The sequence below is a fragment of the Alosa sapidissima genome, chromosome 18 (genome assembly GCF_018492685.1).
Source record: "Alosa sapidissima isolate fAloSap1 chromosome 18, fAloSap1.pri, whole genome shotgun sequence".
Lineage (NCBI taxonomy): Eukaryota > Metazoa > Chordata > Actinopteri > Clupeiformes > Clupeidae > Alosa > Alosa sapidissima.
The window spans coordinates 5,888,577-5,911,333 of NC_055974.1; the positions used below are offsets into that span (position 1 = coordinate 5,888,577).

At 44.3% G+C, this 22,757-nt stretch overlaps 1 protein-coding gene across 1 annotated transcript in view; it reads right to left on the minus strand.

Annotated features, from left to right (window-relative positions):
* Positions 1 to 4,517: 4,517 nt before the first annotated feature.
* Positions 4,518 to 22,757, minus strand: part of si:ch73-211e3.1 (spidroin-2) — a 35,797-nt gene continuing 17,557 nt past the window's right edge. Inside the window, exons 2-4 of the mRNA XM_042070422.1 lie at positions 8,973 to 9,086; positions 7,850 to 7,922; positions 4,518 to 7,483 (exon numbers count right to left, since the gene is read on the minus strand). Of these exons, the coding sequence (XP_041926356.1) occupies positions 6,327 to 7,483; positions 7,850 to 7,922; positions 8,973 to 9,086 (1,344 nt within the window). The 3' untranslated portion in view covers positions 4,518 to 6,326. The remainder of the gene's footprint in view (positions 7,484 to 7,849; positions 7,923 to 8,972; positions 9,087 to 22,757) is intronic.

The window sequence follows — 22,757 nt, forward strand, 5'->3', positions numbered from 1 at the left end:
TACCGCAAGGGTGGTCGGGAGTTGTGTTTCTTACCAAGATACACAAAGACAAATTGTCATTGACGGATGAGTCAGTGTTTTAAATGTAGCTACACTTGCATAATTTAGTTAGGAAAGTGTATTTTGTACATTTTGAGACAGTGTATGTTAGCCTATCTTGTGCGCTGTCATGTTGGCTATACCATGCAAGCAAGAGAGGAGCGCCAGCAAGAGAGGAGAAAAATATCCCCAGCCTCAAAAGCTAATATTCACTAAATGTTTAACTCTGTTTTACCGTTGTAGCCTATCATAGACATTTTGAGACCATTTTTTAGAATCCGAATTGTAGGCCTATGGGCTACATATTTTCCATCACAAAATAAAAAAAAAATCTTTCTCAGAAGCCCTCTATTATAGGCCTACTTTATGGTGTTCTACCACTGTCATTACTTTACAGGGCCTATCCACAGTGGTAACGTTCGATGTGACCCAGCTGTTTGTCATTAAGGCCTTAACATGTAGCAAATCCGCTTAAATCCCCACATGATGTGGTATTGTTGCCTTTAGGAGTAAAGACAGTGCAGTTGTGTATATTGATATGCATTGCCTGAGGCATTATTTTAGCACATATAGATGTCACATTCCTGAATAATCCCTAGGCTTACTTTGTTTCAACATTTAACTTGGACTAGTGTTGTTGAATCAGGGATAGTTTTTTTTTTTTTTAAATATCATGTTTAAGCCAGAGAGGAGATTAAAAGGATATGTTTATAAATGTCTTCATATGACATCACTGTGAAAAAGATGTGACACTTCAGCAAAACTTCATCCTGAATTCCTTATGCCTATAGGCTAATTAATGCTCAGTTCAACAAGTTCTAGTTCATTGTTCTGTGCCCATGAACTTACAAACTCAACTACTCAACATTTGTCAATAATAATAAATTTCCTTTTTTTGGATGAGGATAGGAAGGACTAACCTTGCCTGCCCACATAGATCTTCTTTCAGGGAGATCTAGTCTGGAACACCATAGTTCATAACCGTTTCCCTCAGACAGAAAAATGTCAGGCCAGGCCAGTGATGAGGGGAAGACGAAACCGAAAATTATTGTGATAAACGGAAGCAGCAACACCTGCAAATGTCAAAAAATGCAATTGGAAAAATGCATACATTTACTTACAGCAAAGGTAGACCCACCATACATTGTTTCCTGACCTATTGATGCTGTTTATTGTCAGTTTGTAAAGTTTAGGCGAAGTATAGGAAGTAACGTTGGTAAAAATTGGTAAGGCTGGACCAGTGATTTCAAAGTTAGTGTCCATTGCGATGCAAGTGTTGCAAACGTTTCTCAATCGAGAGTCACCAGACTCTACGTTAATGAGTTAATGAGTTAATGAGTCCTTTTTCCAGGCTAAGGAAGGACCCCTTCAGGAGGAGAACAACAAATCATTATGGTAAACTGACACTCGAGTGGTGTCTCTTAACTTCCTGTATACTATTTTAAGCTTGTTTTCATGTGGAGCCAAAGGCTCACTCTCAAAAAGGTGTGAACTCATCTCATATCAGTGTGGATGAGGAACTGAAACTGTGCACACTATGAGGCCTGCATGACTTAAAATCTGTTTCTCACACAAATAGAGTGTGAGAGTCTCTCTCTCTCTCTATCCCTCCCTCTCTCTCTCTCTCTCCTGACAAATATGCAAGTTCTGCTTTCCTAAAATAATTCTGTTATTCTGAGTTAAAGAAACGTAGAGGCTTAATGTAAAGAGTAACATGGCTCACTGACTGTACAGCTGATTAGAGTTAAGCATTTCTATCCATTTCCAGAGACTATAAAATTGCTTAAATGCTGTACTGTTAAATTTACATTCCCACTTAAATGTGGGATTATGATTAACTCTGATCTGAAAATCAAAAACCATGTCTGCAGAGGATGAATTCAAAACCATACAGCTCAACTCAACTCAAAATCATACAGCAAAATTGTCACTGGTCTTATTCTGTGTGTCAACGAAACTATTTTGTGAACTACCAAACCACGTGTGTGCCTTTGCAACTGTATTGTAACCCAGAAATTATGAGAATACAATGCACACAATGAAATTCACTGAACATTCTTAGGAAAGACATACACCAGAATACAATACAGAGTGAAAAGTAGAGAATAGTGTCTAAAGGCCTGTGAGACAGTTGTGTCAAGACACCGATCTGGGGAAAGAACATTTCTGCAGCATTTAAAAATGCCCATGATTATGGAAACTGCCATCATTGTCATATAGATGAGATTTAAAACCACAGCCAATTTTCCTCAAAGCCCAGACAAACTGAGCAATCAAAGACGAAGGGCCTTGGTCAGACAACTAACAAAAGAGCCAAACAGTCACTGCAGAGATCCTTTGTGGAGATAGGAGAACCCTAAGCTAATGAAATACAAGTCAACTTTTTGAACAATATTGGGCATGGCACTCTTCCAGAGTATTGTTGTTCTAGCTCATTCCCATTCATAGTGGGCAACATTTTCTTTCTGGAGACCTTTAAACAGAGGAGGCAAATTATCATGATCATCCAATCAGATCACCTGGAACCGGTTATGTGGCTGCCCAGCAACATTGCTCAAAAAGTTACCCCATGTGTCATCGCCAGAGGCACAACCATCAGTGCAGCACTTCACCAATCAGGCCTTTATATAGAGACCAGACAGAATCCATTCTTCATCAAAAGGTACATGGCAACCCACTGGGAGTTTGCCAAAAAGTACATGAACAAACTCTCAGACCATGAGAAGCAAAATCCTCTGGTCTGATGAAACAAAGATTGAACTATGTAGTCACAATTCCCAGCAGTGAATGGAGGGAACAAAGCCCTTGGTGTCAACTCATTCATCCCCACAGCTGAACAGGTTTGCCATTGCTCCCCATCCAACCAGGTTGACTCTGAATGATTCTGCCAAGAAGACAGGGAGAATCATCCAAAATAAAGAGGTGCAAGCTTTTAGGCTGAAGGGGCTGAATACTTATGTAGAATTAACAAAGTCAGGGGTGGACTAACTAAGTACATTTACTTGATTACTGTACCTAGGATTTTTGAGTATACTTTACTTGAGTATTAATATTTTTTTAAACTTGTGACTTTTACTCCATTACATTTGAAAGACAAATACTGTACTTTTGACTCCACTACATTTGAAATATGAGCATGAAGTATTCGTTACTTTTAATCACATTTGAGTCTTTGAATGCAATAATGCGATTGACCATCTTGAAGTTTTTCCCAATAGTCCAATTTATACTTGGCTGAATTGGCTGTGGTAATGATGGTGACAATAGATTCTTCATCAGAACATCCTCCATGTACTGTAGCCTGGGAGAACTACATTAACCTGTTTGCAATAGATTCTTCATCAGAACATCCCCCATGTAGCCTGGGAGAACTGCATGAACCTGTTGGCAATAGATTCTTCATCATTACATCCTGGGAGAACTACACGAACCTGTTTGAGACTTGAGAAGTGGTCTAGTGTTAACCAGGTTATCCTCCACGATCATTGTGAAATTGGAATGAAATTAGACAATCACCTGACATTCACCACATAGCTAGATCTTTAGTGTACATCATTAAACAATAAATAATCTACTCAAAATTGAGTTATCTGGTTTTGTATTTGGCAGTTAAACTGTTTTTAGATTTGTGAACAGAAAATGATTGTAGAAGATAATGATTTAAATTATATTATTGCATCCATTTGAACAGTTGCAAGGTTATGCAAATAGGTTAAAATGTTTTTGTTGGATGTAAGTCCTATGAGTGACCAAATGATGTATACCCTATTACTATAATGACCAAATAAACATTACATTACAATACATTATTAAAGGAGAAATACTTGTACTCTTGAATACTTAAGTATATTTAAAGCAAGTACTTCTGTACTTCAACTTAAGTAAAAATTGTGTAATTGTGGCATATTGTATGTAGATTGATGAGGGTTTTTTTCCAAATGCACAGTGTTGTCATGTGAGGTTAGTGTTCCTTTACACTATGTACGAGCTCTCTTCGTTCTGATATGAACCTATATGTATATCTACCTCTGAACATGTGTGTTTATTCTTCAGAGTTAGTTTGCAGCATGTCCTGCCTAACGGTGCAGACTTAGATGATTTGTGTCTGTGTTCGGACTACTCCAGGCTCAGGGTCTGTTTAGCTGGGGAGACCTTATCTGACCCATGGTATGAGAGAGAGAGATTAGAGTAGTCTTAGCTCCAGGTGTCAGAACCATAAAATATCCACATGAGGTTTGGTGCATGAAAATGTAAGAGAAATGCAATACCACATATGACCAGTAGAGGGTGGGCTATCCTTGAGGCTTTAGAATGGACAAAGGAGGGAGTGAGACTTGTGCTCAGAAGACTGAGATGTCTTCTGCATACATTACCATCAGTAATGTAAAGACGAGTGTTGTCTTGAATCTTTATGCAGGACAAAGTGTGGTTAAAATGCAACGTGTGGCTAAAGAGGAGACAGACAAATTGTTTCCCATTTACATAGTTTATTTTTTACTCTAAAAATATCAAGACAAAAAAATCATAATCACAGATATTCACAAATTATAATGGCTTTAATTTCTTCTCCTCAGCTACAAAAACTCATAGACATGGATAAACCTTGAACTGGCACAGTGAATCCTGGGAAATGTATGCAAAACCGGCACCTTTGTTAACCACACGTCAAGTGAGGCCAAGCTGGGCTCACTTCACTGGTATGGATTCCAGCGAGGGTGTGAAGACACAGGAGGATAAAACACAACAATAATATGCTCTTCAGTGTGGACACAGGTAGCGCCTGTCTTCTCCCTCCGGATGAAAAGCCCACTGCTGCCCCTCCACCCCCTACCCCCACCCCCCCCCCCCCTCCCCGGGCACTACAGTACAGAGATCCCATAACTCCCCGGATTTTCCGTGCCTGTTGCCAAACAGGAGACAGACACACTGGTGTCTGATGCATTGTCTTATAAATGGCCGGAACCATAAAGGGAGAATTCTAGTGAGTACAGGAATGGAGTGTGGGGACTTGAGAGAATGAGAGTGAGCAGGAGAGAAAGAAAAAAACAGAGAAAGGCAAAGAGAAAGAGACAGAGAGAGAGAGAGAGAGAAAGAGACAGAGAGAGAGAGAGAGAGAGAGAGAGAGAGAGGGTGCTGTATAGTTTCACAACAATGGTTGTAAAAAAGAGAAGTGTGCTCTGACTCTTTCTCACAAAAAAGACAGAAAAAAAAAGAACACCCTGGGCCAAACTCAAGTACCAGGAGCTGAGTTATGTCAAAAACATAACAAATATTTCATTTGTAATACACAGTATTACTGGGGAAAACTAGCTAGTTTTGCATATTTTAAAAATCAAATTACAATTAGATTCTCCTAATGTAATACCAATTTCTTTTCTTGCTATAATTTTCTGGTTTATTTTTTTTTTCTTTCATACCAGATCATGTTTTTATTTGTTTTATTTATCCCATTTTAGTAATTATTTACAAAGGAAATTGGAGGAACTTATTTTCAGAAAAGGAGTATAAATATGTTTACTTCTTTTGTATGTTACACTTATGAAAAAACTATTTTACAAAATATTTCACTATATACAATGCAAGCCCCTTTATGAATACCCATATGTTGTTTTCAATTGGAAATGTAAATGAACATTGCCACGGCAACAGTGGCAAGCAAAATCGCTGTGCCCCTATTGGCCAATTAGTAACTATGGATACCCCAGTTTACACAAAGCTGTAACCAAGCGAGTGATTTGGTATCACCAATTAAAATCTGCCAATGAGGTGATCAGGTATGCTGACTGAATGCATTTGTTGCAGTGTCAACAACAAACCAAATCATTCACACGGTATTCACTCAATTCCCAACAGGCTTTTGAGACTTGAAATGTCGTTATTAGTATAAATATTGGTAGTGGGTAGCCATAGTGTGGCTGTTAACAGCTCATGGATGAAATACAGTACGTGGTGAGGAGGACTGTGTGACCTGTGTCACATACCTACGTGTGACTAAAACGGTGCCTGCCACTGGCACATGCACAAGACCAGGCATATGAGCTGGAGTGTGTGAGGGACTGGGGGGGGGGGGGGGGCTTGGCAGTGCACCATCAAACCAGTCACTCACAACAGCTAACACACCCGAGTGCCTGGGTTAGTGGACCTGCTTTACAGACCCTCTCAGAGACTATTAGACCCATGACTTCTGGGGTAATGCAGTTTGAGTGACGGGGCCTTGTTTGGGGCCATCTCCTCCTGATGGCAGTTCTCAAGTGAAGCAGTCAAGGAGTCCACAACCTCTGAGACACCTATGAGTTCTGTTCCAGGTACTCGTCGATCATTGTGAGGTTGTTGAGCCAGTCGTCGTTGGAGCCCACCAGCGTGTCTATGAAGTCCACCTCGCCGGCCGCGCCACCACCCACCCCACCGCCTGGTCCTCTGGGCGGCCCCGACATGCCCCCGTTGCTCTGGTGCTGCGGGGGCAGGTCGTACGGGGGCAGTTTGTGTCCTGGGTTGTGCCCGGGTCCGTACCCCTGCACCGAGGCGGGGTGTTTGCCGGCCGCTGCCGAGGACGGGTAGCTGGGAGGCGCTAGGCCGTGGGCCGGGTGGTGCATCATGGAGGGGCCACCCGGCTTCATCACGGCCATGGCGGACAGTGGCCCGCGAAGCCGCAGGCTATGCTGGGGCCTGGAGGGCATCGGCTGCCCCGGTCCCATGCTGGCCCCCGACGGGAACCTCTGCACGTGCCGGACCGCCAGGGTCATCTGGTTCTGGGGAGGTGGCCCCCGGGGGCCAAAGTTGGCCGGCATGCCAGTCCGCAGGGCGTGCTGCTGCTGCTGGGGAGGGAACTGGGAGGGCCCCCCGCAGCCGGAGAAGCCGTGCTGGTGGCCCGAGGGGTCCATGTGCGACTGTTGGTGCTGCCAGAGTTGGGACTGTGCGTGAGCCTGGGCCTGGGCCTGAGCTTGGGCCTGAGCCTGGGCTTGCGCCTGGGCCTGGGCCTGGGCTTGGGCCTGCTGCTGCTGCTGCTGCTGCTGCTGCTGCTGAGGGGTTAAGAGCATCCGAGGGGGAAGAGCGCCGCCGCCGCCGTGACTCAGGGCCTGCCGCAGGTGCTGTGTGGGCATGCCGCCTCCCGCCATCCCTGGCCCAGACATCCGCACGCCGCCGTGACCCATGTGAGACGCTGCTGCCGCCACCGCTGCTGCTGACACCACCTGCCTTGGAGGACCCCCCATTCCCATCATGCCCTGGGCTGGCCGCATAGGAATGCCAAACTCTTGGGCTTGGTGGTAGAGGGCCTGCTGTTTAGAGCCAGTGGGGCCCATGACCTGGCCTCCATATGGGCCCACCTGGTTGAGAGAGCCGGGGGGGAGACCCATCCGACTGGAGGCATGGGTCAGCATCGAGGGGTTGGGCTGGGGGCCTCCCATTGGATAGCCACAATCACCTGGTAGAGGTCGTCCTCCACCTGCAGAAAAGAGGGAGAGAGGGAAAAGAAACTTAAATATTATCCACATTAAAATGAATTTTTCATAGTTTCAAACATAAAATATGTTGAATGGAAGATTACTTTCATCCGGCATGATTAAACAGTGCCATCATCTGACTTTAATTAGATCAGAGAATAACTATGCTTTTGAATCACATATAACAAGTGCCATGACATTACATATGGCTGATTGAAGTCAGTGAAGTCTTAGCTTTTGCAAATGTTTAATATTATATGAGAAAAAGTAGATTACATAGTATTAAAAGCCAGCTATAATCAGCCAGCCACATGCCAGCAGTTTGATTTGTTGTCGTTGAATACTGTGATTTTAGTGTTTGAACGAACCTTGGAATGGCATCACCTGCTGGCAGTCTGACATGGGGCCTCCATTCATTTGCTCCATCTGTCTTTGCTTCTCCTGCAGGAGAAATAGAAAGAGAGAGAGAGAGAGAGAGAAGCTTCACTGAGACTGTGCCAAATCATCAGAGAGATGCCACAAATACCTACCAAACACACACTCTCTCAAACACACACGGACACACACATACACACACACACACACACACACACACACACACAGCTCCTATGCACTCATCCACACACCGATGCGTACACACAAGAACACTCTTACCATGAACATACAGTATGTAGGTTACATGCATAAACATCTAGATACAGTATGAACATGTCTATTTATAGGCTATACGCATAAACATCGATGTATAATCTATATGTGTAAGCCTATGTGAACACACAAATATAACAACTTCTGACAGCATTCTGCAGACAAATCTATCATCAATACTATTTTGGCAATAGCACAACCAAGGCTGGCTGGGTCTCAAACAACAATGTAGGATATAGAACCTTTGACGGTTCTCCAGCTAGTACTCGTGGGAACCCATAAGGCCCAATGAAGAACCGTTGAGGATTTTTTCCTATCGGATAACAAGCTTAAGGACCTATTTTTCTCTAAATCTTTTTGCAAGGAGTAGAATCGTCCACACAGTAATACACTTCGTCCTGAAGTCCACTGCTTAGAGATCTTATAGACCACTCCTTGTTTAATATTATATTATGATAGTTTAGCATAAGTTCAACAATCTGATATCATATATTGAAATCGGGTGGCTTATATCATGGGGATCACACTGAACAGCAGTAGTAACGGTTAAAGCAGTAGGATCTAGGTCCCAGGTTTTAGGTTCATGTTCAACCTGAAGCCTGTAAAGCACTTTGAGACGTAGGCCTATTCTTTGTTATGGTACCACATGAATAAAACTGAATTTACTTAGATATATAGAATTGTTAAGGTCTGATTGTTGCATTGCACTTTGCTGCTGCTGTTTTGCTATTTCCAGTTTGATCCCCACCCTAACGACTGCAGCTACACTCTGAGCAATGGTACGTGGCCTTTGGAGGTGGCTAGGGAAGCCTGAGGAAGGGGAATTGGCTCTGGGCCACTGACCAGCTGCTTGCGTATCAGCTGGGACTTCAGCAGCATGTTGTTGTAGCTACTCTGACCGGGCCGTGGAACAGACGATGGGTCCTGGAGCCGAGGAACCATCCCAGCGCCTGGGTCCTGACAGAGAGAACAGAGAGAGAGAGAGAGGGAGAGAGGGAGAGAGGGAGAGGGAGAGAAGGAGAGAGAGAAATAAGGGTTAGAGTTGAACCATTTCTTTCATTCGCATTCCATTACCAAATTTGGTTGCTCTTCTGTGGCGTAATCAGATAACACACAAGCGTTCAGGAGTCGCCCCCATCACCCCCTTATGTTGTGTATTTTGTTTTGTTTTTTTTGGTTTCAGAGGTTTCACCCACACACTCCCTGGTCTAATCAGCTCTCGCTTCCCCTTCGGACGACTGTGGCACAGAGAGCACTCCATTAGAGAGAGAAATTAACCCTGTCCTCTTAAGTCAGCGTCAACGGAACTGCGCCAGGCCAGCGCCAAGCCTTTTGCGAGATCAAACATGGCCTCCTTCCTGCTTGGCTCACGGGGTCGTAAATAACTGTAAATAACTCTGGAGCCAGAGCTCTTTTTCCCAGGGACAGTGCCGATTGTTTGTGTTGGCCTTCGGAGAAGACCCTTGTCCACCCCAACCCCCCCCCCCCCCCCCCATCCAATAGCACCACCATTATGCTGCCCCCCCCCCCCTCCTTCTTCCCTCCCTCTCCTCCTAGTGTGGAACGCATTCCCATTCCCACAGCAGGAATGCTGACCCTTCCGCCACCACCGCTACACGCCCCTCCCTCCCAACGCCGCCACCACCACTTTTCCTGAACACTCGTGCATTCCCATCTCCACCTCTGGAGTCACTGGTCCGCCTATGGGTGGAATCTGATAGGATTCCCAAACACACTGCCACCCAGCAACGGAACTCCTTCCTCAAAACACACTGGTGGGGACTTTCATGGCCTAATAGGAGCATACTCAATATGACATACCAGTATAATAGTATTTGGGTTGTAGTATATCATGTGCTGGAGCTTAGTATACTCCCTATCCTTGAAGCATACACACTGGACAGCGACCATCTCAGTACAGTTTTGATGTGTTGTTGCAGCCACACAAATGTCTTGAAGCTCAGTTCATGCAGACCCTGGGGATTTTTCTCCCTAAGCAATGCCTGACCTTTACAGGCAAACGGCCACCTTGACAGCTTCCTTCCTCAAGCCAACCTCCATCCCACCACTAACACAATCACACACACACAGACACATACACACAATCACATACACACACATGGAGAGAGAGAGAGAGAGAGAGACAGAGGCCCCAGCAGTCGATAAACTGCTTGTGAATGCAGGCGTCGTCCACACCAGGGCTCCAGACAGACCTTAAACGAAACAAGCCTTCAGCCTCACACAGGCATGGAGGCAGGCAGGCAAGCAAGCAAGGCCAGCATAATCAGCTGCTTTTCATTAGGCTAGGCTAACGCGCGGCAGGCGCAGGGGGACAATACAAGTAATCCGAGGCACAAACAGGCATTTCGGCGTGTGTCTGTTGGTAATCACCCCTGGTTGGACCCAGCAGTGCAGAGACAAGACATCCCGTGGGGAGTATCGCCGGTGCTGTGCTAGGGGGTGGGAATGAATGGCTTGTCGGCACCAGTGTGCGTAATGGCTATTGATCCTCTCTCCTGGCCATACGGGGACTGGAATGAGCCAAAGAAAAGAGCAGTGCGTGTGTGTGTGAGAGAGAGAGAGAGCGTGTGTAGCTTGCCAATGTGTTTGATTGCATACATGTATTAGGCTCAGTCTGCATTTGGCTGCAACACAGTGCTCACTTCTATAATTAGCCAGATACGAAGGCCTGAAATATCAACTGAATCAAACATTCTACAGCTGGCACCTCCAAAAAACACAGAAATCCATCAATCATTTTTGAATACTTAATAATCAGACTTTACTAATTTAAACAAAGTGAGACAAGAAGGCAAGGTGAGCCAAATTCTTGCTTACTTCAAGGTCACCGAAATATGTTTTTGAAAAAGTTAACAGTAGACTCATATAGGTCATCACATTTTCCCTAAATACATGTTTTTTTTTACACCCACCGCTAGATGGCACACAGGCACTCTTCGACACTGACTTTTTTTTTAATCGTCACAGGGTGCTCTTCTGACCTCTAAATCCTTGCCTAGGCAGATTGCTCGCACGCAGCCTGGGCGGCTCAAGCAATGCCGATATTAGTCCTTATCTGGGAGGCTCCGGGCATGCTCAATTTCATCGCCTATGACTGTATCAAATCCGGACAGCCAACCGACCACCCTTCCTTATACGACTGTCCAAACCAAACAAGGTGTTGCGCCCCACCAAAACTTCAACCCCTCCTGTCCCCAACGGCAATGTGGTCCTTCTGTTAGCAAGAAGAATGTAAAATCACTGGAGTAGTACTTCCTAAAGCATGCATTTAGCCCAAAGTAATTGTGCTAAGAGGATGTTAAGCTCCTTGATCGTAACATTGTAATCATTTCAAAATAGACGTAATAGGCCTATGGCTCACTGAGATTAGGGAAACATGTTCCTGCTTGAAGACAGAATAGCTTTCAGGCCACCTTGCGGGGTCCTGGAAGACTTGTAGGCCTATTGCGCTGATCTGGATGACGGGTCAATGTAAACAGCCGAGAGTGATTGTGTGCAGCTGATAAGGCGGCTTCCTCTCTCCCGCTCTCGCTACGTCTCTAGCCAGCGTTTAGACACTGTGCCTGACCGCATGCATCAGTGCCTTTTCACGGTAGCCCACCAGCAACCTTGAATCGCTCACTCATTCTCAAAAAAGGCACGCGTGCTGCCGCTGTGTTCTAAATGAAGTGGCCTTTCTGTCGTCCTTTCTTCCAGCCGTTCTCTGTGAATCCCATAAAACGACAGCCGGCTTCCCCATTCAGCGCGCATTCAAATGTGCATTTAGCAGATTACCACAGAGTGGCTTATCAAAGCAATCCTGCAGCTTCTGTCGTCTCACAAAAAAACCCCGCTCGCCACGTGTGTACAAAAGAAGAACAAGGAAGAGATAAGAGTTTAATGCAGAGAACCAAGTGAATATTCAAATCCTTTGAAACGTTTATTTTTCAGTTTTTTTTTCTTTCTTTCTGATTATATTGGACAGTCACACTGTTTTAGTCCATCATATTACACAGTCATATTCTTAACAGTGCACTAAACGCCCCCTGTGGTGTGAAACCATCACATCGACCTTTTGACAGATCAGCTAAAGCTTAACCATGTGTTTGGCTGTTAATCTTCATTTAATTTCCACTGTTGGCCTTTAGGGCCCCGACATCTCTCTAATTCAAATCTATACTCACCCTTTTTGATTTGTTTTTGTTGCCCCTGCATTATCGGCTTTCTTACCACCCATTTGACATGGGGGTCCATAAAAATTGTAGAGTGGACTCAGACCCTCTCACTTGACCTTGGGTGGAGGGTCTTTCTCAACTGTGATGCTCTTTAGCCAAGCCCTGCTGCTAAAAGACAACTCAAAGGGCAGCTCAATGACCCAGTGGTCTCAACTGGGCTTTTTAACGGCTACTAGGAAACCCACTCAGTCTTAATAACCCTCCTTATTTATTTATTTATTTATTTATTTAGTTAGTTGAATTCTGACAAAACAGAAGTCCTCATCATTGGATCCCAGCACATAGTGAAACAAATTATACCATCCTTAGATCCCTTTCAAGAATCTTGGTGTCTGGTTTGACAGTAATTTAAGCTTTGAACGTCACATTACAAAGCTCATACAGTCTTGTTTCTATCACCTCAGAAATATTTCCAAGATTAGTTCCATCTTAACTTTTAAAGACATTTGCATTTATTTACTTCTTCACGCCTGGATTACTGCAATAGTCTTTTTTCTTGTCTGAACCAAAAATCTATAAAGAGACTTCAAACTGTTCAGAATTCAGCTGCCCGGCTTCTTACTAAGACAAAGTACTGTAATCACATTACTCCTGTTTTAGCCTCACTGCACTGGCTCCCAGTAAGCTTTAGAATTGATTTTAAGATTCTTCTGATTACTTTTAAAGCTCTACATGGCCTGTCTCCCAACTACATATCTGATCTCCTAGTACCTTATACACCTGTGCGTACTTTAAGATCATCTGGTAGTGGTTTCCTAACTATTCCTAAGGTCAATCTCAAAACTAAAGGGGAGAGAGCATTTAGTGTCAGGGCACCTAGGCTCTGGAATGACCTGCCTGATGAAATCAGGTCAGCCAAGTCAGTATGCTCTTTTAAATCCCTCCTTAAAACTCATATTTACAAGCAAGCCTTCCTTAGTTTTGTTTAAGTAATATACTTCATTTTGTGTTAAGTTTATTAAGTTTTATTTCAGTGTTAAGTTTTATTTCAGTGTCATGTTTTATTTCAGTAAGTTTTATTTCAGTGTCAAGTTTTATTTTAGTATCCTAAGTTTATTTCAGTGTCAAGTTTTATTTCAGTAAGTTTTATTTCAGTGTAAGTTTATTTTCCTTTTTCAAATTTATGTTAAGTTCTAATTGAATTAGTATATATTATTTGATTGTTATATTATTATGTCTTATTTGCATTTTCATTTATGTTGATATTGTACAGCACTTTGTAACTTTGTTTTGAAAAGTGCTATATAAAACTATTACTACTATTATTATTATTATTATTATTATTATTATTATTATTATTATTTATTTATTTATTTACTTAAGGACATTAAAAGGTTCCATGTAGCAGCAGATTGATAGACAATGGAAACTGTTAGGGGAGATTTTGTATGTAAATATGTCGGGGTTCTAACAAAGAAGCTTTTTGGATAGTTTTGGATAGAAGCTTTGGATAGTTTACATGGATAGTACGAGATGAGTGAGATGTGCAAATGCAGGCACACACATGCAGAAAAACTGTCGCACACACACACACACACACACAAACACACACACACACACACACACACACACACACACACACACACACACAAACACACACACAAATGCAAACACACACACACAAATACAAAGACCAGCCCCTGAAGTGTAACTGCCCTGGGAAACTGCCACAGCAGCACAGAGGTGGAGAGAGTGGAAGAAGAAAAAAAACCCTGACAGAGAGATGGAGAGAAGGAGAGAGGAAATGAGGAAGAGGAAAGAAAAGAGAGAGAGTACTCTACTGTAGTGTTTCTCTGTGTGTGTCGGGAAAGAGAATGTGTGTGTTTGGTGGGTAAAGTGAAGTAGCTTTGTCATGCAACTCTGTGTGACCTTGGTACAAGCCAGGAGCAAAGAGAGAGGGGTGCGGAGAAAATGGAGAGATAGAGAAAGAGTAGGGAGGAAAAGTGGGGCACTTAACAGAAAAGAGGGAGAGGAAAAACAGAGTGATAGAGAGCAAGAGAGAGAGAGAGAGAGAGTTAGAGAGAGTGTGGCTTAGGCTCCACAACCGACACACAGGAGGGGGTACAGCGTGCTGGAATCGATCCAGCTGTCAGTGTGTTAACAGAATGGAAGCGGTTTGATTGGGGAGAGGCTGTTTTATCTGTACTGCACTGCTTTATATCCCACCATTCCTTACCTCTCTCTCTCTCTCTCTCTCTCTCTCTTTCCACCATGTAATGCAGCAGAGCTGGGAGAAGAGAGAATAATGTCCAGAGCATCGTTTAATGGATGAAGATGTTTCCTCTAGTCTACTGATGTTCTCCACCTGCCATTGTGTGTGTGTGTGTGTGTGTGTGTTTGTGTGTGTGTGTGTGTGTGTGTGTGTGTGTGTGCATGCATGCGTGCGTGCGTGTGTGTGTATCTGCCCGTAATGATGAATACATATGGGAATGATTGTGAATGTTTGATGCATGTGCTGTATGTTTGTGTTTTTATGTGTGCACGCGCACGTGTGTGTGTTTGTGTGTGCACACGCATGTGTGTGTGTTTGTGCATGCGCATGTGTGTGTGTGTGTGTGTGTGTGTGTGTGTGTGTGTGTGTGTGTGTGTGTGTGTGTGTTTGAATTTGCCACTGACAATACATATTTTTGTGTGTGAACATATGTGTGTGCTACCGTGTGTATGTAAGAGTGCTATGCAATTGTATGTTTTACTTGTGTGTATTTACTTGTGTATATTGTATGTTTTAGTGTGTGTGTGTGTGTGTGTGTGTGTGTGTGTGTGTGTGTGTGTGTGTGTGTGTGTCTGTGTTTGAATTTGCCACTGACAATACATATTTTTGTGTGTGAACATATGTGTGTGCTACCGTGTGTATGTAAGAGTGCTATGCAATTGTATGTTTTACTTGTGTGTATTTACTTGTGTATATTGTATGCTTTAGTGTGTGTGTGTGTGTGTGTGTGTGTGTGTGTGTGTGTGTGTGTGTGTGTGTGTGTGTGTATGTGTGTATATGTGTGTGTGTGTGTGTGTATGTGTGTGTGTGTGTATGTGTGTATATGTGTGTGTGTGTGTGTGTGTATGTGTGTGTGTGTGTGTGTGTGTGTGTGTGTGGTATAGAGAGGGGGGTGGGAGAGGGGCATGTTGTTTGGCGTGAGGATGTTAATGAATGTGACGCCTGACCTACTTCCTTAGTGCCAGACACATCAGGCTCTCTCTCTTTCTCTTTCTTTCTCTCCCTTCCCATTTCTCCCTTTTTCACTATCCCTCCATCCTGTTTTTCTTTCTGTTTGTCTTCATCTCTCTCTCTCTCTCCCTCATGCCATCTATTCTCTTCTTCTCTTTCTCCACTCCTCTGCTCTAGCCTGTTTGCTCCAGTGCTGTGTGGAGTTGGCACAGACTGCCTGCACCAGTGCCAGCTTTCATATGCTGGTAGACCAGCCCTCACCACTGCCTTTGCCCACTGCCAGTACCCACTCATACACACAAATACAATTCAATAAAACAAGCCCCATTCAGTTCCATTCTGTTCAATTCAGAGACCATTTGGACCTTGCACAGGGGACATTTGCCACCAAATAGCTTTGTGTAAACGTTGGTCCCGAAGCACCTTTATACTGCCGCTATCCACTCCAAGCAGAAGTGTACCACATAGAGACTGACAGACAGACAGACAGACAGGGTGAAGATAGCGAGAAGGAATGTGAACAAAGCTTACAGTGGTAAAAATAGACAGATTTAGGTAAGATTTTCGTTCTCCTCCCTCGTTTTGAAAGTGAAGAGGAGAAAAGAGGGGGAGGGGGGATGTACAGTCGTTCGTTTTCTCTCTCTCTCTCTCTTTCTGGTCTCTCTCTTTTTCACTCTCCTTTGAAGCCTGTAAACTATCCTGGGACTCTTTGAAACACCGCCTCAAATTCCCGGACTGTTCCTGGCATGCTCAACCCCCCTCCATCTAGCATTGCCAGACACACACACACACACACACACACACACACACACACACACACACACACACACACACACACACACACACACACACACACACACACACACAGAGTGAGAGGGAGAGAGAGATAGAGAAGGAGACTGAATTGAGGGAGAGAGAGAGAGAGAGAGAGAGAGAGAGAGAGAGAGAAGATACAGTACACTCGGAAGATATATTCAAATGAGATACACTGAGACAGATGCAGATGAACCCACACATGGACAAGCACACATGCCTTTGTGCGATTGCACACATGAACATGCACAGGTACACACACACACACACACACACAAGGAGAAACACAAATATGTTCTGACATACACAGACACACACACGTCATGAACATCATGAACACACACACGCATAAAATACGTAACTCTAGTGGCTGGTCAATTGTGCAATACTCTGTGTGTGTGTGTGTGTGTGTGTGTGTGTGTATGTGTGTGTGTGTGTGTGTGTGTGTGTGTGTGTGTTTGTGTGTGTGAGCGTGTTCGCGTGTGGATGTGTTTGTGTGTATCTGTGTGTATTGAGCACTTGCCAGGTGTGAGCCTGCTTGACTGATCTGGGTATAGTACTGGGCAGGCAGAGTGGAGGTGGGTGGGTGTGGGGCGTCTGATCTGAAGCCTGTGGAGCGTCAGTAATGATGCCTGACCAGAGCTCTGAATTTAATTTCCTGACACTTCAGATGGTGCTGCGAGTCAATGTGCTATTGTTTCTAAAAGAACAGCCTCTCGCTTTGAGATATAAGATATGCACATCTGATGTTTGGTCGAGCCAATCCGTGCTTGTGAGTACAACACACACACACACACACACTATCCCTCAGACATATGCACACTTACACACATGCACACTTCTTCAGGAGAGTGTTTGTTTTTGTCTCCTCATTGTCCATACATTTTCTTTTCTTTCAAGCCATTGAAGTCAACCTCTGTTTCTCTGTCACTTCTGCTGCTTCTGTTCCTTGATCCTTGTCACACACACCTTCATCTTCCTTGTTTTTTTTTTTTACTAACTCTCTCTCCTTCTCTCTCTCTCTCTCTCCCTCTCTCTCTCACCCTCTCTTTCTGTCCACATGTATGTGGAGCGCGTGGTGCTGAATGTTTCTCAGGCAGAGCAGAGGTTAATGTGTTTGTGTTCCTCCACCCCCACCCCCACCCCCCAACCATCACCACCACCATCACCCCTCATATCTCCTGCCATCTGTGAACAACCCCTCCCTCCCTCCATCTCTCCCTCTCTCCCTCCCTCCATCTCTCTCTACCTCCCTTTCCCTCTCCCTTTCTCTCTCTCTCTCCCTCTCCCTCCCTCCCTCCCTCCCTCCCTCTCTCCATTCCTCCTTAGGGCAAGGTCACTCGGGACAGGCTCGCCTCAGCCTCAGCGCTCCAACAAAGACAGCATGTCCTGCTTTAAGCGCTCGCCTGTGTCTGTGGCAGAGGAGCACAAGCTGTGACACCTCGCCTAGCTAGATAGTGTGTGTGTGTGTGTGTGTGTGTGTGTGTGTCTGTGTGTCTGTGTTGGGTGTTTCTGTCTGTTTGTTTGGGTGCTTGGGTGAGGACACACATATGTGAATATCTGTGCACTTCTTGATTTTGTATGTGAGTGCATTTGTGGCTTCAACAAAATGTCTGTGTGTGTGTGTGTGTGTGTGTGTGTGTGTGTGTGTGTGTGTGTGTGTGTGTGTGTATTTCTGTGTGTATGTGTATTTCTCTCTCTCTCTCTCTCTCTCTGTGTGTGTGTGTGTGTGTGTGCCTCGATGTGTGACTGTCCATGCCTCTGTGTGTGATTGTGCATGTGGGACGTGTATTCACGGGTGATTGCCCGTGTGTGCCTCTGAGCATGTGCTATATGTGTGTGGCATAAATCCATAAATTCATTGTAGGGCATTTTTATGTTTCTGCATTCTTTCAATAATTAGCAGTATACAACAGTTAGGTCCGGTTGAACTATTCATTCATTTCTGATTGGACAAGACACATGCCATGCATGGCAGTATCTCAGGGCATCCCCACTGGGCCTGTAAGCCTCTAGTAAGCACTCTGCATTTTGCATCGAATTGTCCAACATGAACGTTCCATTTATTCAAACCTAGAGAGCAGCAATTTCATGGTATCACATTTGACAGTTATTTCAGTGAGAAATGGACTAAATTGAGTAGGGTAAATGTCTAATTTAGCATATGACGTATAGACAAGCGAGTAGGCAATACAAATTATCCTGCACAAGCCTCTCTCGCTGAACCTGGATTTTGAGTGAAGTGTTGTGTTGCTTGGCAACAGGAGACGCGAGATTGGAACAATTGGAAAAAAATTGGAGATTGGCGATTGAAATAATTTTTAAGGAAGTAACAAAAGTAAAAATAAACGATAGATATAACAATTTGATGTCTTCCAACTTGATTAGCTGTTAGTAGAACAGTATAAAAGCAATATGGTACCTGTGATTGTAGCGTTGGGAATGGATATACGTAAGACACTCTGTTCCTGGCCTCGTGCCTATAGCCGAACCACAGGCGTGAGTAGATCCTTTCGTAACCTTACTCGCACGCGTGCCATATTGCTTAAATAATGTATATCAGTATAGCAATCTCCTCCTGAGATCTGAGAAGCTAACTGATAACTGCTGAGTGGCGATGTAACGCTCAGCGAATTCACCACCAGCTCAAGCAGTAGACAACAAGGCAGGAAAAAATTATCAAAAACAAATGAAGTGGTAGAAAAGACTCAAAATATTACATAACACAATGTTTCAATGCAATTCCATAATGTTAACGTAAGACATTGGGAGAGTATTTTTTTTTCTGTGCACTAGAGATTTAAACGATTACTGTGCCTGTCGACGTTCTGCCGCTTTGAGTAACTAATCACCTGAAACATAACACCCTCTCTGGACCGATCCAAGAAGCATAAATCAACGGACCACAGAACTTCCACTCTATCTATCCAATGCATGCCCTCATTAAGAAAACAAGACTTCAAGAAGACATACTTATCTATCCAAACAAGCTGCCAGGCTGCTCAGAATAAAAAAAAAGAAAAGAAAAGAAAAAATCAGCTAGGCACTCTCAATTCAGCCACTCATTAGGCTTTCACTGATGTCGATACTCTGTGGGGAGTAAATATACACACAAACAGACACATCACACACCAGCGCGCACACACACACACACACACACACACACACACACACACACACACACACACACACACACACACACACACACTCACACACACACACTCACACACTACTCTACTAATCTAATGCACACAGACACATGCATAAAATGTAGCATTTACACATCCAAACATTCTCTGGCTTTACCCCCCCCCCCCCCCCACACACACACACATTTGCATACAAACATTCATACCATGTACACACTTTCTCTCACATACACACACATACACACAACATCTCCTCTTGCCTCCTGTCTTCCAAGAGTTAAGAGTTAAGTATGCATGGGCAAATTATTAAACTGACAAAACTTTACACGCTCTTGCTTTCTCTTTCACACACATTTCTCTCTCTTCCCCTCTCTCTCCCTCTCTCTCTCCCTCTCTCTCTGATCAGTCACCACGTCCTTCATGCAGGGGAGGCCAGAGACGGCAAGCAAACACCGCAACGCCAAAACCCCTGGAACGCGCTGCGACCTGAGTGCCACGGCGCACCTCTGTTTAGCAACACAGGCATGCGCTCTCTTTGTTTTTGCTGAGGTCTGTTTACAAGGGGAGAGTGGGATGTTTGATTTCCATGAACTCTCTCTTTCTCTCTCTCTCTCTCTCTCTCTCCCTCTATCTCTCTCTCTCTCACTCTCTCTGGAGATCCTGATAGCTCTCTGTGGTTGTGGGGGGTGGGGGGTGTTCTATGCCGTGCTGTGCAGCATACAGAACACTCTGCTCAGGTCTAGCTGCTCATATCAAACAATGGAGGGACAGAGAGAGAGGGAAAGAGAGAGAGAGAGCAATAGAGGGGGGAGGGAGAGGAAAAAAGAAAGGTAGTGTGAGTTATAGACAGAGGTGCATTTTTTTCTGCAGATTGTGTAAAAAGCGACGACCATTCCCCTCCCCCCATCAAATTCAAATGTTACCAGACAACCCAGGCAGGAGAGACTGTCCTTGTATTGTATTTAGAGTGGACCCATCACCTGCCAGTGAGTTCTGTTGACTGCCTCACTCTCTGGCCTGAGAGCACTGGTCCAGAACTAATCCAAACAAACTGTATATGATCCCTTGATGTTGACTCACCAACAACCCTCAGCTTAATCTGTCATCTGTCATAACATCATGACTGGACTGTTAATATAGAGTTTCTGGACTCAAAAAGATTTTTATTTGTAAGTCTGTTTGTTTTGTTTTCAAGTATTTTCTGGTTTAGAGAAACTTTTTTCTGGTTTAGAGAAATATAAAGAGGCAAAGATACAGAATAAAATCAGATAAGATGATAGTGGGTGATGACTGACAATCGGTCGACCCGGGTTCAATTCCTACCATTGTGATTCTGGATTTGGATAAAAATATCTGCTAAGAATCAGTGAACTATAACTTCAAAATGTGTGTGTGTGTGTGTGTGTGTGTGTGTGTGTGTGTGTGTGTGTGTGTGCACTGTTGTAGTCGCAGACGTAGAAGTGACCATGCAAATGAGATGTATGTAACCTTAAATCTTAAGTGAATGATACACTGAGAGAGAGAGAGAGAGAGAGCGACAGAGGAGAGACAGAGGATGAGAGTGATTGAGAGAAAAGAGAAGAGAAGCAACACACACATCCTGCCTCTCTGTAGATTTATCAAGCTTCATCTTACCATCAATCTTGATTGGGGAGGCATTTACTGGTTTTGTTCTGCGAAAGTGAAATATTTACCACTATTCTAGAGAATCTGTCTTTTTCCCTCCCTCAAAGACTCATACTTCACCACACAGACAGACAACTTCCCAAGCCGTCATCACCTCAGACGCTGGAGTGTTAATGTCTGATTTATTCATACTCCAGAATTCAACTTGGAGAGAGGGATACAGGGTGCGACAGAAAATGAGAGGAAGAAGTGAATGAAGCAAAAGAGGGAAGACACGCAGAAGGAGAGAAGGCTGGCTACCTCTTCATCAATATCTCTCTCTCTCTCTCTCTTTCTTTGTTCATCTTTCTCTCACCATCTCTGTTCTTTTGCTCTTTCATCAGCTAGATAGTGAACAGCTGTTTGGGAGAGAAGGGAGAGCGTCTTTCCTTTGTTGTTTTTAGCTGCTGTAACAGCAGAGCGAGAGGGAGCGAGGGAGAGGAGGAGGAGAGAGAGAGAGAGAGAAAGGGGGGAGGAGACAGGAAAAGAGAGAGAAAGAGAGAAAGAGAGAGGGAGAGAGAGAAGGGAAAGAGGTGGTGGGCTCTATATAGAGAAAAAAACTGATCCAATTATACAATTCCGAAAACACCAAAAGGCTGATATCCGACACCACACACACACACACACACACACACACACACACACACACACACACAGGCATCAGTTTTGTGCATATTCATAGAGACAATGGATGCATATACCGGTGTGGGTGTGTATGTGTGTGTGTGTGTGTGTCAGGGGAGAGGTTGAGTAGGCTGAGTGCATTCTTTCAACATGGCAGGGGGTTTGGTGTGTGCGTGTGTATGTATGTTTGTGTGCATATGTGTGTGTGTGTGTGTGTGTGTGCGTGCGTGCGTGCGTGCGTGCGAGCGTGCGTACGTGCGTGCGTGCGTGCGTGCGTGCGTGCGTGCGTGCGTGCGTGCGTGCGTGCGTGCGTGTGTGTGTGTGTTAGTGTGTGAGTATAGTGGGGGCTGTTCTGGAAGGGAAATACAGTTTCCCTCCACAATAACACCATTCTCCATCTACAGAGACGCCTTTCAGGAAGCTACTCACATGAACACACACACACACACACACACACACACAGTCATTTTGCCTCTTCCTGAGACACAAATTCACATGTATACACCCTCACACCCTCTATCTTTCTAGCACACACACACACACTAACACACACACACACACACACACACATAGACAGAGACACACACATACTCTCTCTTTCTCTCCCTCTCCCTCCCTGCGCCATGCTCTTAGGTTGGTGTGTAATAAGATTTGTCTGAGTTGGAAATGGGGACACTATGAAGCTGTGAGCCTATATAAACCCATAGCCTGTTTTGCTTGTGTGAAGCTATTAGGAGAAGGGCTTCAAAGAGTATCAATTATTCATCTTCAGTTTAGACAACAGCCTGCCATTACTGCATGGAAGAAGAGAGAGACAGAGAGAGAAAGAGAGAGATAGAGCGAGAGAGAGGGGGGATAGAAGTATAGAATCATTGCATGCACCTTTTCAACCTTGGAGGTCTAAAAGATCATACTGTGGTGCTTTAAATTGCCACACCCAGCACACACACACACACACACACACACACACACACACACA